Source organism: Tinamus guttatus, unplaced genomic scaffold (assembly GCF_059628265.1).
Source record: "Tinamus guttatus ecotype Peru unplaced genomic scaffold, ASM5962826v1 Tinamus_guttatus_pri_ptg000218l, whole genome shotgun sequence".
NCBI lineage: Eukaryota > Metazoa > Chordata > Aves > Tinamiformes > Tinamidae > Tinamus > Tinamus guttatus.
The window spans coordinates 324774-340663 of record NW_028288752.1 but is presented as its reverse complement, the minus strand read 5'-3'; the positions used below and the strand labels follow the sequence as shown (position 1 = coordinate 340663).

The 15890-nt window shown below is 33.1% G+C and overlaps 2 protein-coding genes across 2 annotated transcripts; both read right to left on the bottom strand.

Moving 5' to 3' along the window:
• Nucleotides 1–602: 602 nt before the first annotated feature.
• On the bottom strand, nucleotides 603–5225 carry LOC104578106 (transmembrane emp24 domain-containing protein 11-like). Its single transcript, XM_088524956.1, has 5 exons — nucleotides 5030–5225; nucleotides 4032–4132; nucleotides 3115–3240; nucleotides 1091–1237; nucleotides 603–767 (listed from the first exon to the last, which is right to left on the bottom strand). Exons 1-5 carry the CDS (start codon nucleotides 5157–5159, stop codon nucleotides 618–620), a joined length of 654 nt encoding a protein of 217 aa, XP_088381082.1. The 5' UTR covers nucleotides 5160–5225; the 3' UTR covers nucleotides 603–617.
• A 3435-nt stretch (nucleotides 5226–8660) lies between these two features.
• SPON2 (spondin 2) lies at nucleotides 8661–15338 on the bottom strand. Its single transcript, XM_010222777.2, has 6 exons — nucleotides 14768–15338; nucleotides 13751–13976; nucleotides 13130–13353; nucleotides 12687–12878; nucleotides 11478–11652; nucleotides 8661–9372 (listed from the first exon to the last, which is right to left on the bottom strand). Exons 1-6 carry the CDS (start codon nucleotides 14933–14935, stop codon nucleotides 9194–9196), a joined length of 1164 nt encoding a protein of 387 aa, XP_010221079.2. The 5' UTR covers nucleotides 14936–15338; the 3' UTR covers nucleotides 8661–9193.
• Nucleotides 15339–15890: the final 552 nt, after the last annotated feature.

Below are 15890 nucleotides of genomic sequence, written 5' to 3'. Positions count from 1 at the left end.
AGGAATATTTTAAAAGAAAACGCTCACAATTATATTTGATGAAAACTAGGTGTTACACATACAGAAGAGCATTAGGACGCTCTCAAATTAAGCTCCACAAGAGATATAGGTGTTTCTCTGCCTAGCATCCAAATCCTGATTAGGCTGAAGGGCAGTTTGTGCCAGTACAGAACCAGATGTCTGAGTAGGGTACTTTAAAATATAGGAAATATTTTTTAGATTTCAATATTAAATATAACAATCCTCAGCTGAACTTAAATCCTACCTTAATCACTGACTTCTTGTTCTTCTAGATATAACTTTGCATCTATAGAGGTGATAAAAGATGGGGTACTGATAGGGAAGGCACAGGCAGAATAAAGGCAGGTGTAGAAGATAAAAAGCATGAGAGTTATATGAAATCTTTTTCTTTCTTTCTTTTTTCCACAGATAGAAACATTTTTACACACTAGATTTTCTCTGAATGTTTTTTATTCTAGAGGTTATTTTCCTAATTCTAAGATAGTTCAGTATCTAAAGAATGCAAATAATCTGTTTGTATTTAATGTCTTATTAATTCAAACGTAAGACTTTACGTGATGTCCAATTCTTGAATCTATGCATTTACTTTATAATATTTAAACAAGCTTCTTAGCTATAAAGAAATCTTTGAGAGATTTGATTTGCCAGACGCCAACGGAGATAAGGATTATTGTCTGCACGATAGCCCACCACAAAATATTGCTGTTGGTTTCTTCACTTGTCTTCCGAAACTTCTCTTCACGTTTCTGATAAGAGAGAAAAAGAACAGTTATCCCTTATCACTGTTTATTTCATGCTGCTAGCCTAGTAACTAAACATCCATCCCTCCAGTATATGGCAGTGAACAAAAACTCTTCACAATGATAAAAATGAAAGTTTATTCTTCTTATCCATAAGGATGTCAGATTTTCTTATCAAAACTCATTTTTTTGTCAAATATCAATAGTTTTTTTAATGAGTTAATGAAAAGTAATACTGTAATTAAACAAATAATAAACCTTATAATACTTTATAAAATAAATAACCCGCTGTACATAATTTTTTCATAGTTCAATTAGAGAATACACACTCTTTCATAGTTTTGGTCTTTGGATATGTGATGAATTTGCTCAAGCAGATGTCCCAGTTTAAATCTAACATCATTCACTTTGTCTTTGGCTTGAGCAACGGCTTCATCCAGAAAATGTTCTCCAACTCTGATGTCTAAATGGATACGCTGTGAACATAAAAAATATTCTTATGACTGTATATCTTCTGTGTTTCAAATTCCTTAGGGAAAAAGAAACAAAACAAAGTTTTCATTTAAGCTTACTATGGGAAAACAGTTTTAATTACTTATAGGAATCCTTACAAAAATTAGAAGCGTCTGTATCTTTAAAGTATCTTTATTTTAAATTTAATCATACAAATTTAAAATCTTCACTCATATGAGGACATTGTTCTATACTAATATTGAATCAACCAGTATGAAATTATTTTCTGTTCCTTGACATGACTAGTTAAAAAAAAATAATAAAAATTATTAGAACTGCACATTGCACTTCACATTCCACTCCAATATTGCAGAAATCACATTCTTCAATGCTGCTCCAGGAACCTTTTCATAAATGTGGTTGTAGATTTCCTCTGCCTAACATTAGGAATTTGAGACTGGAAGGAGACCAGTGGAATTAAATGCGATGTTCTCGTAGATGTTTAAGTGGAACAATCCATAAGGTATCTATTTCATGTCTCCACACACTTTATCAGGTATGAAATGCTCTCCAGTATCCAGCTGCAATTGTAAGATCTCAATTGTAAGATCTATAGCAAATATGTCCCAAAACCTCAGGATTAGAGACACATAGGAGAAGAACAGAAGAATATGACTTGCGAAATAATAAAACTGATTTGAGTATGACTAACAATTTATTTCTGCATATATAAATATAGAATGCAATATTTTCCTCTTTAATTTCTGCGTTGTTAAACTGAACAAATAATGCTTTTTAATGCTAGCTATTGTTCTTCTCCTCTGCATTTTTAAATAGAGCGAGTGTAACTATATATGGAATTCTAAAAAATATCTAGCTAATGATTTGTAAAATGGCATTTATACATCCCCCATCACCATCCATACTAAATAAAAATGTTCTGGTATATGCTCAGAATTATACTGATGATTTGTAGTTATATAGGACCAATCAATACAGCTTTATCTCCCTTATTCTCTCTGGTTGATGTACTTAAAAAAATATTAGTAGAACGTAAGTGCCTCTGCAATGTATATGATTAAATTTCAACTCATTTTCACAAGAACAGCCCATAAAAACACCTTATTTTTTTTCTGTATAACGGTACCTCTACAGTACAGTTTGTATTTTTTTCAGTTCTCTGTCATCTACATACTTCCAAAGTGTGCATCTAGGATGATATTTACTTTAACTCACTTTATAGTTTTATAAGATGTTTATATCTAGGTGGTTATCTATCCCATTTTAATAGTAACTGATAGAAAAGACAAGTTTTTCTTATGCATTTTAGTCAATTACCTTTTGAGAAGAGGCCAATAGATAACACTTTAATACAGTGTTTATGAAATTGTTTGCTGAAATAGAAGTAGATTAAAGTAATGATATCACCTTTGATGGCTTTTGTTTTTCAAAATCTGCTTTAAAACCAGCTTCATGGCAATATCAAAAATGATAATATATTCTTAATTTGAATATCTTTCAAAAATTTAAATGCCAGATTTTCTGAAAGAATTCAAAGATACCAGAATCTTTGGTATGGAGTAGGATAAGTGGTTTTGCAACAGTATTTGTCTTAGTCAATCTTATGTATCTATCTTTCTTGAATCAGATGGCTGTTGGCATTGATAAGAATCTTTTCATATTGAAAGCACTGCACAAGTATTAAATCAATCTATAGTTATTAGTTTTGCCTCCTTAATCTTGATTTCTTAGATATTAGAACAGAGTCTATTTATCTCTTCATCTGCATAGCTCTAGATTTATCTTCTGCAACCACTGGGTTTCTAATCTCATTTTTTTAAACACTGCAGTTTGTATACAGTAGATAGTATTACAAAGAAGAATAAAGAATTACACTTACCAGTTTACTTCCTGCAAATGCCATAAGTCTTGTGGAGTTAGACTGTAAACAAATAATATGTTCCCCAGACATATAGGATGTAAAAGAAAATGTTGCTTGTGGCCCATACAGTTTTTTCAGTAGTACCTGTAATTCAGTTATTATGTATATTGACTATTTATTTAAGTTCTATGTATAAAACAACAAAAAACCTGTGTATTTCATGTAAAAATGCTAAATTGATTTCTCTCTTGAAAAATGTAAATTAATCTGAATTTCTGAATAGATTTAGAGAGTAATAAACAATTTGAGCTCACAACACCAAAATGTTTTGAATTTGTGCAGTGAACAAAATCCAATGTTCTCTAGAATAAGCATTTAAAGCTGAAAAACTGCAACCTTATTTAGACCCAGAAATAAACAGTGTTTGGTGAAAAAATTCAGTTCCTCATGGCAATGCAGGCAATTGCTATGGGTGATGACAATACACCATCTCATTTTTAACTTTACTTTTGCAGTTTAATTTATTATTAGCCTTTCTTTCAGCTGCATAAATACTTTCTATACCGTTTTACTTCCTACCTTTTAAATCTGATGTGTTTTCTCAATTGTATCTTAGGTTTTTAAATAACATTATTTTCTGAATCTAGTAGTAATGTAAAAAGTATTGTGAAGATTAAAGAAAAAAGGTGAAAAAATGCAAAATCCCTAGCTGATTAAAATAAAAATTTTAAAACCACACAAATAATTGCCGTTTGTATTTTTTTTCTGATGGCAGTCAGAAGGTGCTGATGCATTTCAACATCAAAGTATTTAATTAGCTGATATATTGTGATTTTACCTTTTTACAAAAAGTGTCCATGTTTTTAGATAGTGTTGCCTTCCAGTGCCAAAGGTCAATATATAAACCCTATAAACATCCATAATAACAAATTTACCTCATCAGAAGGAGCTGTGACAGTCACAAACATTCCCAAACCAGGAGCAGACTCAAGAAACTCTTGTTCATGTATATCCCACTGTTGTACTTTGTAATTCCCTAAATAAAAAGATACACACCTTCTAAATAAAAAATAGCTTAATAGTAAGCATATTTATTTCTTTTCAGCAAAAATATGAATATAAATGATTAATAATAAAACTTGATAAGTATTTTATAGACTTACGCCTAAAAATTGCTCAGGCATTTTATAAAACAATGGCAAATAATTGAAATTTATAATAGAGTAGTAAATTTTCTAAAATACTATAAAAATGGTTGATTGATAAATAAGACTTTTTGATTACCCCTAATGCTCTGGCAAGATTAGTATCCCAAAGGTAAGTTGAGACCTCCAAGAGAGGGTGCATGTATTTTGCCCAAATTCCATTTTTAAGATTGCCTTTTACATGGATCTCAGTCTTTGTAAAAGCTGGTTACCTGCTTCCTTTACTGTTCTCTTTCAGTCTTTCCAATATAGTAAAAAGAATTTAATGGTTTTATACCAAGTGGAATGGTATTTTAGTACATCTTGAGTTCCTTCTTCACAGCTAGTGTTAAGCAAAAAAGTAGCTCTCCCACTCATATGGGAAAAATCATCTTACAGAAATTCTGATATGAATAACTAAATCAATTAGAATATGTAGAAGTACATGTTGAAATAGCAATTCTACTGCCATAAAATTAGAAGATAATCTCTTTCCTAATCAAGTTAAGGATATGGAAAACTTGCACTGATATAAGTTAAATTTCTTTAAGTTAAGTAAGTGTAATGTATACACACAATATGTGATGACATTACAACTAGTCGCAGCTGCAGGGGGTTATTTTTACTGTGCTCTCTTTCTTATCACCACAGTTTTAGCATATTTAGCAGCCACAGATTTTCCTGTTACATTTCAAGCTCTTTTTATTATTGCATACTTAAATCATCATATAATAATGACAAATACCTACCAATTACGAGGGTGTCGCTAGGAACATCCTCAATTATACATTTCTCTTCTCTTTCCCCACTATGAAAATACAAAGCAGGTGCGAAAGAAATCCAGAAGTTCATAAGAAATCCTATTAATTGCCTTTTCATGATTTTTATGTATCCTAGTTGTACTGAATTTGAAGATCACTATTTACAAATGTATGTAGTCCTGTAGCTGCTCCTTGTTTGCTGCTTATCAGGGTGTTTTTGAGAGAAGAAAAAAGCTGTGAGAAAAGACAGCTGGTGGTTACACATTCAGAAACAACTACAGTATTTTCCACAGAATGACGTAACAGGAAAAAAGATAATATGTAAAGTCTTGCTTCTTTGCCAACATCTAGATCAAAATTTTCTCTCTATATATAGAGGAACATGGAATTGAAAAGGACATTCCAGGTGCTTGAGCTCTGTTCCCTAGATCACTGTAACAAACAACCTAGGCTCTCTCTTTTTATCAATTGCTCAGATTTCAACTTAAAATGAATTTTTCTTCTACCTCCCTTTTATCCTGGCTGGTTATTCAAGAGCTTCACTCCTCCCTTATTTAGAGATTTTGTAATTTCCAACTTAACATATTGGAAATATATCTACTATTTACAAAAATCTATGGACTACATAAAATGGTTGAAAGAAATATGAAGAAGAAAGTCAAAAGAATCCGATTAATAAAAAAAATCTGAAACACTAAGTGATACTATACAGCAGGAAAATTTAGAATTAACACTTTATTTAAATAAGATTTTTTTTACATTAGAATGTCGTTTTCTTAGATACTCCATAACAAATTCTCTAAAGAAAATTACAGCACAATTCCAATAAAATTATGGAATTATTGCCCTCTCTAGTATCACAAAGGCAATAATCTGTATACTTGATGCCTAACCAAGTGATTCTCAAGTGATTCTCATCCTTTAAGCTGAGATACCCGTGTCTGAGAAGCTGGTCTTGGGGATACATGATCACTTTCCAGGAGGGAAGACCCATCTTTGGGATCAGTGCCCTATTCAGAAGCTTGCTGTACTCCTCCGTAGGAAACATCATCTCCTTGCTGGACTTCTAGCAGCATTTCTTTTACTTGAGAAGATGAATAGGTAACTGGATTTTCTTTTCTGTTTTGCATTTGTATAACTGTGATTTGCTGAGTTGCATCCTCAACACTATATGCAGACCAAAGGATCATGACTGGCTCTTTCCCCTTACTGTTCAACACCTCCTCTGTTTTCTTCTTTCATCTCCCTAATAAAATGTCGCATTTGCATTTATTGCATTATAGCCATGTGTTTTCTATTAGATTCTCTAACTCATGGTCACCTGATAAAATTCTCACTGGTGTTAGTTTCTAACGACCTTGGTAGTTAATAGTAAATAGTTGATAGCTAGTCTTTAGCAAACTTTAGTTGGGTTTGGAACTGTTTTTGTTAATTGACTTTAAATACCATGAACTCAATTTTTGACTGGACAAGATGTATTATCTAGCAAAGTATTAGAAATTAACTCTATTTTTAGTTGACTACATTTATATCAGTAAATAAAACCATGTTCCTCTCCCTATCCATTTCTGAGAAGTCCTTCTGAAAAGCAGAGATGCTACTAGTGCTTATAGCCATGGAATTGGCTCCATCACACTATGAGACCATTTCTTTTCCTTGTCTCAAGGAGGAAGGGTGGAGAGAAATTCATCCTCTATTTCTCTATAGTAGCTCTTACTGGATTATTGCATACTGGAAACAAGATCTCATTCATGTTTATTGGCCTTCACTGCACGCTAGCTAAGAAGCTGTCTCAATAAAAATGTTTTTGTCTAACATTGGCCCAGGGTTACAACCATTATCAATTTAGTCAGAATTGATAGCCAAGAGCCTTTCACGCTAACTCTTATTATAAACGCTAATTATTACTAGTCACAGATCACACCAGTCCCTTTTGTATCCTGGCTTACCTACAAAGTACAGTCTGCTTTTTCCCAATCAGTAAACACTAAGCTGCTTCTCTGGGAAGCCATAGCCTATAGGAAATCATAAATGTGGACATCACTTCAGTTGTCAGATGAGCTTCGACGTATTCACAGCTAAATGTCCTTAAATTTATTTTTAAGCACTGGACAATTTTTTCTCAGTAGTCAAGTACCCTCTTACACTCTGGGAATTTAATTTTGTGTTCATAATTTATGTAAGACCCCCATTCAAATCTCTGGTAAATTTTGCCACTATGCTTACCTCTAAAGGTGTCTTCCATCATTGCAACAGTATCTGCCCATATAGCTGATTCTTCTTTCTACATAACCTTCTTACTTAAAAAACAAAGCATCTTTACAGATCCAATCTATTTTTCTTTCTGAAGTGTTTTCTGAGATTAGTTTAAGATAGAAATGAATTTACCTGTTTCCTTCCCTAAATCTTGTCTGGCTAGGACCATAGTATCTTGTCTGCCAGCTATCTGTAGCACGGGATAAAAGGGAAAAGTAAGGAAAGGCTCTTCTCTCCGATCAGCAACTAGGGAACTGACTCAATAAGAAACTTTTTCCCTTAAAGAAAGTTATTTATCACTAACTGGAGTTTCCTGAATGTGTTGTCCCTTTGCATATTCATTTCCTTTTCAAGTGAAAAGTGAATCAGTTTGCAAAACGGGCAAGAGGGGAAATCTGAAGAATGCAAGCCATGTAGAAATACTAGCTAGAATTTCCTATTCTTAGCTCTAACAGCTGTATATTCCTCCATGTTTGTAGATCAGCTTACATTAAGCTGATAAAGTTTGAATTTCTTTGGGACTTTGCAAGATTTTTCTCCTGAAACAAAATATAAAGAACAGTCTAAATGCTTTTACCCTCAGATAATGCATTGGGTCCCTTGACATGAATAATAAAGTTTTTGGTATTTAAAATATTTCAAAATGAACCTACATAGTCCAGTATCTCTCATTCAGTACACTGTATTTTCATAGAACTGGAGTTTGCTAGAATAAAAGTTTTGTTAGGTGACAGCATTTTCCACTCTAATTTCTTATTTTGAAAGCCTGGTGGTAGTGGTGGTGGTTCCTACCGAGGTGGTAGCCAAGACTGTGAGTCACGAGACCTTCTTTTTCCAACAAAGGATTGTCTGAACATTAAAAGTTGCAGGCTGGAGCAGTTTCTGAAGTATTATATTTACTTATAGTTGTATATACTTTAGTTTCAGTTAATTTTAACACCTTTGTAGTTTTCTCTATACAAAGATTCTGATTATACAAATAACAACAAACACATGTGAAGAAACACGGACACATTTATTGCATATATAACAAGAATGATATAATTTATGTTACGGTCTGCAGTGTTAACTTCCTAGTGATTATTTTGGAGACAATTGTCCCAGGAGAGATTCACAACAACAATTAGTCATTTTTTTAAATCACATCTAAACACTATAAATTATGTTTAGGATTCTTCTACCAGTATTCAAACTCTGATTTCTGCTTGTAATTTTCTTGGCTAAGTGTCCTAATGGTAGATATTCTTCTCATTCTTCTCTCAGAAAAAAAAAAAAAAAACACAACTTTTCATGCATTCATAAGACTCAAAACACATTTCCTTCATTACCTTATTGTCATAATGATACTGGAAACATCTGATCACTCTGAGTAATGTAGATAGTTTCTGATGTAATGCACATTAGACATGTTTAGAAAGACAACAGAAACGCCAATAAATTATAATAAACATAATTTAGAGAAAAAATTAGATTTCTAGGTATAAATAGCTTTAAATCAACAGATTATAGTACTTAAGAACATATTAGTTTAGATTTTATGATTCAAAGATTTTTTGATATGTGAACTACAGTCTTTCCAAATGTCTTCTTTTCTGCCACTAGAGGGTACTCCAAGAACTTACAGTATATTTATAACATGGCTTTATTTTGTCTTTTTTTTGGTCTGTAAATGATCAAGTACTGTTGTTATACTAAACCTTAAGAATTTACCCCCCCAAAAAAAAAATCTTGAGATAAAACAACTTTCCAAACCAGCCTAAAATACCTTTTTTTTTTCCCCCTCAGAAAAATAGTACAGCATACCTGAATTAGAAGGAACATTGACTGACATGTAGATTAAATTTATTTAAACTTATCCTACTTTTAAATTATCTAAATTATTATCTGTTCTTTCTTTCAGATACAATTATCTGGTTCACATCCTGTTTCTTCATCCAGATCTGGACAGGGAGTTCCGTCATTGGCAGGCTGAAGAAGTACAAAGCGCGTTCTGATCTTGGTCCCTGTTTTTCCACAAGGGCCTCTGCACAGGCCCCATGAAGACCATTGTGAAACCTCACAGTCCAGGGGTGTCTCTGCAATATGCACAAGAATAAAGGTAACTTTACAGAAATTTGTGCTTAAGGCAAACACATAGTTGGTAGGGCATTAAGGAATGATGATCAAGTAGTGGCCTTTCTTAAACAGCAATCATAGAATCATAGAATGCTTAAGGTTGGAAGGCACCTCTAGAGGTCATCTAGTCCAATCCCGCTGCACACGCAGGGTCACCTAGAGCACATGGCACACATGATATTAATAAAATCCATATGTTGTCTAATAAAGAAAAACAAATGTTTTCAGATCTTGAACTCATGGATATTTATTTTGTTATTATTGCAGTCTACAAACTGTTTGAGGTACTAAATCAGTGAGTGTAGCTATTATTTATTGAATTAAAATTATAAAATTGACATCGAAGAAAGGTGCATTTGAAATGACAGCATTCAAACAATTGCATGGCTAACTAAAAACATCAGAATTAGAGCTTTTATGGATCTTGGATCTTTTATATAAACTTGGATTTCTTCCTAGATAAGCTTAGGGAACTTTGTCTATCAAATTCCATTTAACTCTTTCTCCAACTTGCTTCACAAGTAAAGAAAATGAAATTCTTTTATCATTTTACCATCTTGCTATTTTCTTGGTAGGTGCACTGCAGTTCTCATCACCAACAGAGATATCCTTTTTTTTTTAAATAATTAAAAATACATTGAAAGTCCTTTTATTTATTGCATCCAAAGAAGCCAGAAACTCTAAAGTATGCTACATACTATATACTTGTAAATATCTCTCATGAAAATACAGATGCTTGTAACTTAGCAGGTTAAATAACAATAGTACTTGTCAGAAGAAATTGTGTCAGTACTGTTTATTACAGCACTAGAGGATAAAATAGCTGTGCACAAACCCAGCTCTAATTGGTGTACTGAATATGTGACCTCTGTTATAAATTTCTGTCACTGTGCTTCCTCTTAAAATGGAACTAACTGCTTCTGTTGTAGTCACTGATTCCTATGCTTCTAGTGACAGTGAGGGACATGATTTGATCTCCAGTAATTTAATCTGCCCTTCTGCCTCTGAAAAAAGGTTTTGAATAGGCTGATTTACTGGTTAATACACATTCCAGTGGGGATGTATAATTAGTAATGGTTTTTGAAATACCGTATTTTAAATACATTGCTTTAACTCCATACCCTAAGTAGCGCCAAATATTCCTGTTCCAATCTGCATAGAGAATGACCTTTATTTTACTGATTGTGAGGTGAATTAAACATGGAGCTATTGACATGCAATCTTCATTCTGGAGAAGACATTTCTAAGAATGCCCTGGGGATTTAGCCCATTGCTCTCTCATATAGGATTTGGGCTGTCAGTCTTCTTAATCTTTTCTATTATATTAACACTTGCTTTATAAAAAGCCAATAGGTAAAGAGAATATCCAGGTAGACAATATCCATCTGCTGTCCATCTCTCAGAACAAACATCGTAGTAGTTGATCTGAAGGTTTAAAAATGACATTTAAAACTGACTTGAGTCAGTAGTTTGTATATTCTCCTACCTAAATAAAAGGGGTTATTTGCTAGATTTTTAAGCAAAAAAAAAAAAAGAGAGAGAGAGAGAGAGAGAAATCTTTTTTTATGTGGACATGTGCATTGCTATCATAAATATATCAAGGTCAATTAACTGAATTATTTCGATTCTTACTTCAAACCCTCTGACCTAGAGAGAGGCAACAATAATACTTTTTCCTCTACCATCATTCAAAAACCCATAGAGAAGTATTTACTTCAAAATAAACAAAGGTCTATCTGATCAAATATTATTTATTTCTCATAAAGTTCTCAGATCTACATTGACACTAAGACCTGAGTAACCCTCACTGTGGATCTAACCCAAACATTTAGCTAGCTATCTAGCTCAGATAGGAAATTCATCCCTTAGTGTTTCTTTCAGATACTCTCCTTCATGTCAACTTGCTTGTTTTATTTCCTATGTGTTAGTTGGTTAGGATGAATATTCTATATTCATAGAAATAATTTCCAGACTATTTCATCCACATAACCTGCCAGATTTCCACATATTTTCTGAATGACTGGAAAAAAATAGAATAGAGCATATCAAATTAATAATCACTCACCTGACATAGACTCTATTATTTCATTGCTTTTAGCTGGCAAATTGAGATGAGAAACAGGAAGGCCCAGTTGATTTTTCTTTAATTTCACCATTGTTACTTGAGCAATAGGTGGCAAAATTTTGAGTTTGGGATAATAAAATGAATTTGCTGGGTGACTTGGAGAGGAACAAGTGATCTGTGAATGAAAAAGGGAACCTCAAATGAATTTCATCATCATATTAATAGCACTGTATTTGACACATTGTGTGATACTTCTTGGCAAGTAAAATGCACCAGTTTATAAGCCCAAAATTACAAAATTACTGCAGGTAATCCCAGGTCCATGGTGCAAAATACTATGGGAAGTGAGCACAATGAATTGTAACAACCTTTGTTAATGTATTGAAACATATGAAATGGTTCGAAGGGAAAAGTGGGTATTATTACAAGGTGGAAAATGATAGAATTTACAAGAGTATTAAATGATATTACTAAATGTGCTATAGCTACTGTCATATGGATATAGGAGGTCAAATGTAGCTGGTTTTCAGATAGGCATTCACACAGTCCTTTTTCATGTTTAAATTCAACTTTTCTACAGCCAAATGCCAATATTCAAAACATGTTTCCTACCACTTTTAAATGACAAAAAGCAAAGTATGAGGTATAGAGAATCTCGAGTGAGAAAAAGAGATTGTAAGTGACAGTACTGCTAGAGCAGCAAAAAGTTCTTCCCTGCTTTCTCTTGGCTCCCTTCCCTCAAATCTAAGTTTCAGGTTTCAGCAATTTTTTTTTTTTTAAAACCAAAAACTCCCACCCCACGTCAACACATACAAGAGTTCTCTAATTTCTACTTTTCTATGAAATTTCCTGTATGTAAATATATGCAGATAAATATTTAGTCCTCACTGGACTTTTGTGACTATTTCCTTATCCTTTCCTTATTTATGATGTTAAAAATCATCTTAAAATATTCATACTTTAATTATTTTAAATGTAGGCCAAATGTTCATAATATATCTACATTTACCTAGATGAATTTAAGAGACATAGAAAGTAAAAGCCACAGAGTTATCAGGTGTGTAGCAAATCATTATTTAGCTCTCCCAAATACTAAAATCAGAATTGCAAGAAAGAGAGCCTACTGTATAAATCACAAAATAGTTAATCTCTTAAGGGGAACACTTGAAGTATATAGTGTGATATGATAGATCCTGCACATACACCTACCTCTGTAACTGTGTCCTGTGGAATGGTGGCAAAATTTGGGGAGGAAAATGTGAAACCACTGTCAGTTCCAGCATCATATGGAAATAGATCTACTGACACTTCTTCCATCCAGTGGTCTCCACCACAAAGATTTAGGCTGTCAATACCCACAAACCAGTCGGGGCTTGGCACAATTCGTACAACAAAGGAAACCTAATGAAACAGAATGATCCATCTCATTTATTTTGAAATGTTACAGTCATATTTATAGTAGTCTTATTTTAGAATTTTCAAAAGTAACGCTTTGTTTTACTCTCTACTTTATAAGAATGTACAGAGCTCCTTGCATTTTGGATGTAACATAATTGCATTACATTGTTCTTTACCAATGAGAATTCAAATATTTAATTTTGTCTACTTGTGACATGAAATAAACCTTTAAAATCAATATGTTAATTACTTACTAAGGGATGTCTTGAATGCACTTCTAATTCAGTGGATGTTTGTCCTGTACCACTGGAAATGGCAGGAGCAGAGAAGATTCCGTGCACACTTTGAATTTTCTCTCCAGCTTCTTCTATTTCCTTCATTAATACCCATGCTTCACCCTTTTCAGCAAAATCACGAACACCATTGCTGGCATATTCATTTTTTTTCCACATGCTGTAGTCAGAACTATGAGTAACACCTATTTGAGTGAATACATTGCATGACATAAAAGGCTGTTTTAGATTGTCCTTTGTTCTTCAACTTCTCTGTTTTATTTCTGAGGTTAAAAAGCAATTGTGTATAAAAATGAGTGGACACAAAAACATTCAACCTATCACTGTTTATTTCAGCTGTAGCCAATTGAAAACAGAAGGCAAATGAAAACAGTTGCAGATTTTGAAAGCAATTTTGAAAGCACTGAGGACACTGCAATTTCTGCATTTCATTTCTAGTATCTCTGGCTATTTTCTTTCTTTTTGTACTTAAAACTGAATGTTAAGACCAAAAAAAAAAAAAAACAGAGAGAGAGCGAGAGAGAGAGATTCACAGTATTGAAGAGATTCGTCTGTTCTTAAAACTGTACATACTTCACTCACCTAGCATTGAGGACCACTGTGCCGGTGGCCTATAAAGTGGATACTGCTTAGGAAAAGCAGTCTGACTCCATTTCCCTGTAAAGATTATGCTGTATTTAGCAAGTTCCTCTGCTGCGCAAATAGAATCATCACCCACAGGCAAGCTGCTGGAGTAACCTAGAATTGTTATAAGCAATGTCCAGATAACTTTACAGGAGCAGTAGACAAACATCAGGTTTTCCATTCCCTTCCACATGAAAAGAAAAAGAGATTGTTAGCCGTATTAGTCACCCTAAACTCAAAATTGAATAACAGTTACTTAATAAAATGTAACATAGGGTAAGCTATAACAAAAAGAAAGCCTATATCCAAAGCACTGAATATTGTTATGCTTTTAAAAATTATTATAATGCTTCCAGATTTGATATTTCCATGCTGTATACAACAAATCTGCAACTCTATCTAGGACAAGTGTTACTAATGAAAATATAAATATCTTAACCCTGTTCATAGTGCTACCTCAGAGAAAATCTGTTTCTGATTTTCTTTTGAAATCTTATTAGAGTCACATCTTGAATTAATTAGAGTAGCAACTGTTTCTGTGGAAAACATTAGTGGTATATTTATTCTTCTAAAGATTAAATTGCAGGTTACTTTGCCAAAAGAAATGATTTATTTTAAATTTGTGTTCTGAAAAGACTGTTTTATGGCATAACATTTAAAGTCAAATACATTTCAAATACATATAAATTACTTTGCTGTCATAACTTGTGCATTTAAAAAATACAATGTAATTGTTTCAGATGGTTAAACTTAAGCATTAAGAACAATATTTTTAAGAGCTACTGTCGTAGGTTATGCAAATTTTGTTTTTTAAATTAATATAGTAATTGCATCAGACTATTGACTCAAGCAATTGTTTAAAATAACAGTCTGAAAAAGTTACTTTAAAATGCTTTTGTCCTTTGAGAAAACTATACAAATGTAACTGAAATGCTAGTAATATATAAATTTGTTAAAAGAGCTGTAAATACTCACTATATATTTCCTCGGGAGGACTGGTAGGGGGAGAGCACCTGCTTTTGCTGGCAGCTGAGCTGGTCTGCAAGAGAAGACAGTAGGAGTCTTGCTATTTATGCCTGAAGAGGATCCCTTTGGTCCAACAATTATTGTAATCTTTAGACTTTCCAGGTTTGCAAAAAGCATGCCATCTCCTTGCTTGCAATCTTTTTGGAGGTTTCCTGTATGTCAGCTGGTTCAGGTTCCTATCAGAAGACTGTGATGCCAAACACTGAAAACACTTTAAAAACCCTTCAATTCTTACTCACAGTTTGAGTTTTCTGGTGACTGCAGTTTTCTGTTCTTATTAATGCCTCTAAGCTATATGAATGAACTGAGTCCAATCCTGAAATAGTTCTAGTGAATACTCTTCAAATGAGAAGCATGTTTTCTTGTAAATTTTATTGTCTGACAGATGCTCCTTCCAAACATTTACAGAGAGCTTGCTAACTCTCTCACACCATATGTATGTGTTCAAATAAAAGGGGTGAGGCAGCTAAAAAAGTCAGAGGGAAAAAAAAAGTTGCAAGTTTCATAATTGCATATACTCACACAGACTGTGTCTCCTGCAAATATGAATTAATTTAAAGTAGTACAGTGTATATTTTTGTGTTCTGCAGTGCCGTATGCTGAATGATGAAAGGGCTTAGTAACACTGTGGTTTCTTTGGAAAGAGTGGTTTTGGGAAGCTCCAAGATTTTTCTTAGCTGTCTTCAGAGTAAAAACCCCAAACAAAAATCTTATTATTACTGCTAAATCATACATCCTCTCTAACACAGTACACATACACATAAAATTATCTGGTAAATACTATGCATAACACAATGACCCAATTAAGAAATAATATTTAATATTTATTTTAGATTTTTTTTCCCATCACCTTTTAAAATGCCCATAGGGAAAATTAGGGCTTTATGCCATCCCTGTAAGATTAACAAATGCTATTGTGGCAGATCAACAAAGGAAGCAAGTTCAAAAGTTTAGCATGCACCATGAGGAAAGTCTTGTATGGAATCTTCTTTTCAAAATGTGAGGGATATCACTTAAGTACTTCCACAGACCTCAGATATCATGGTACAGCATATGGAAAAAACAATTACTG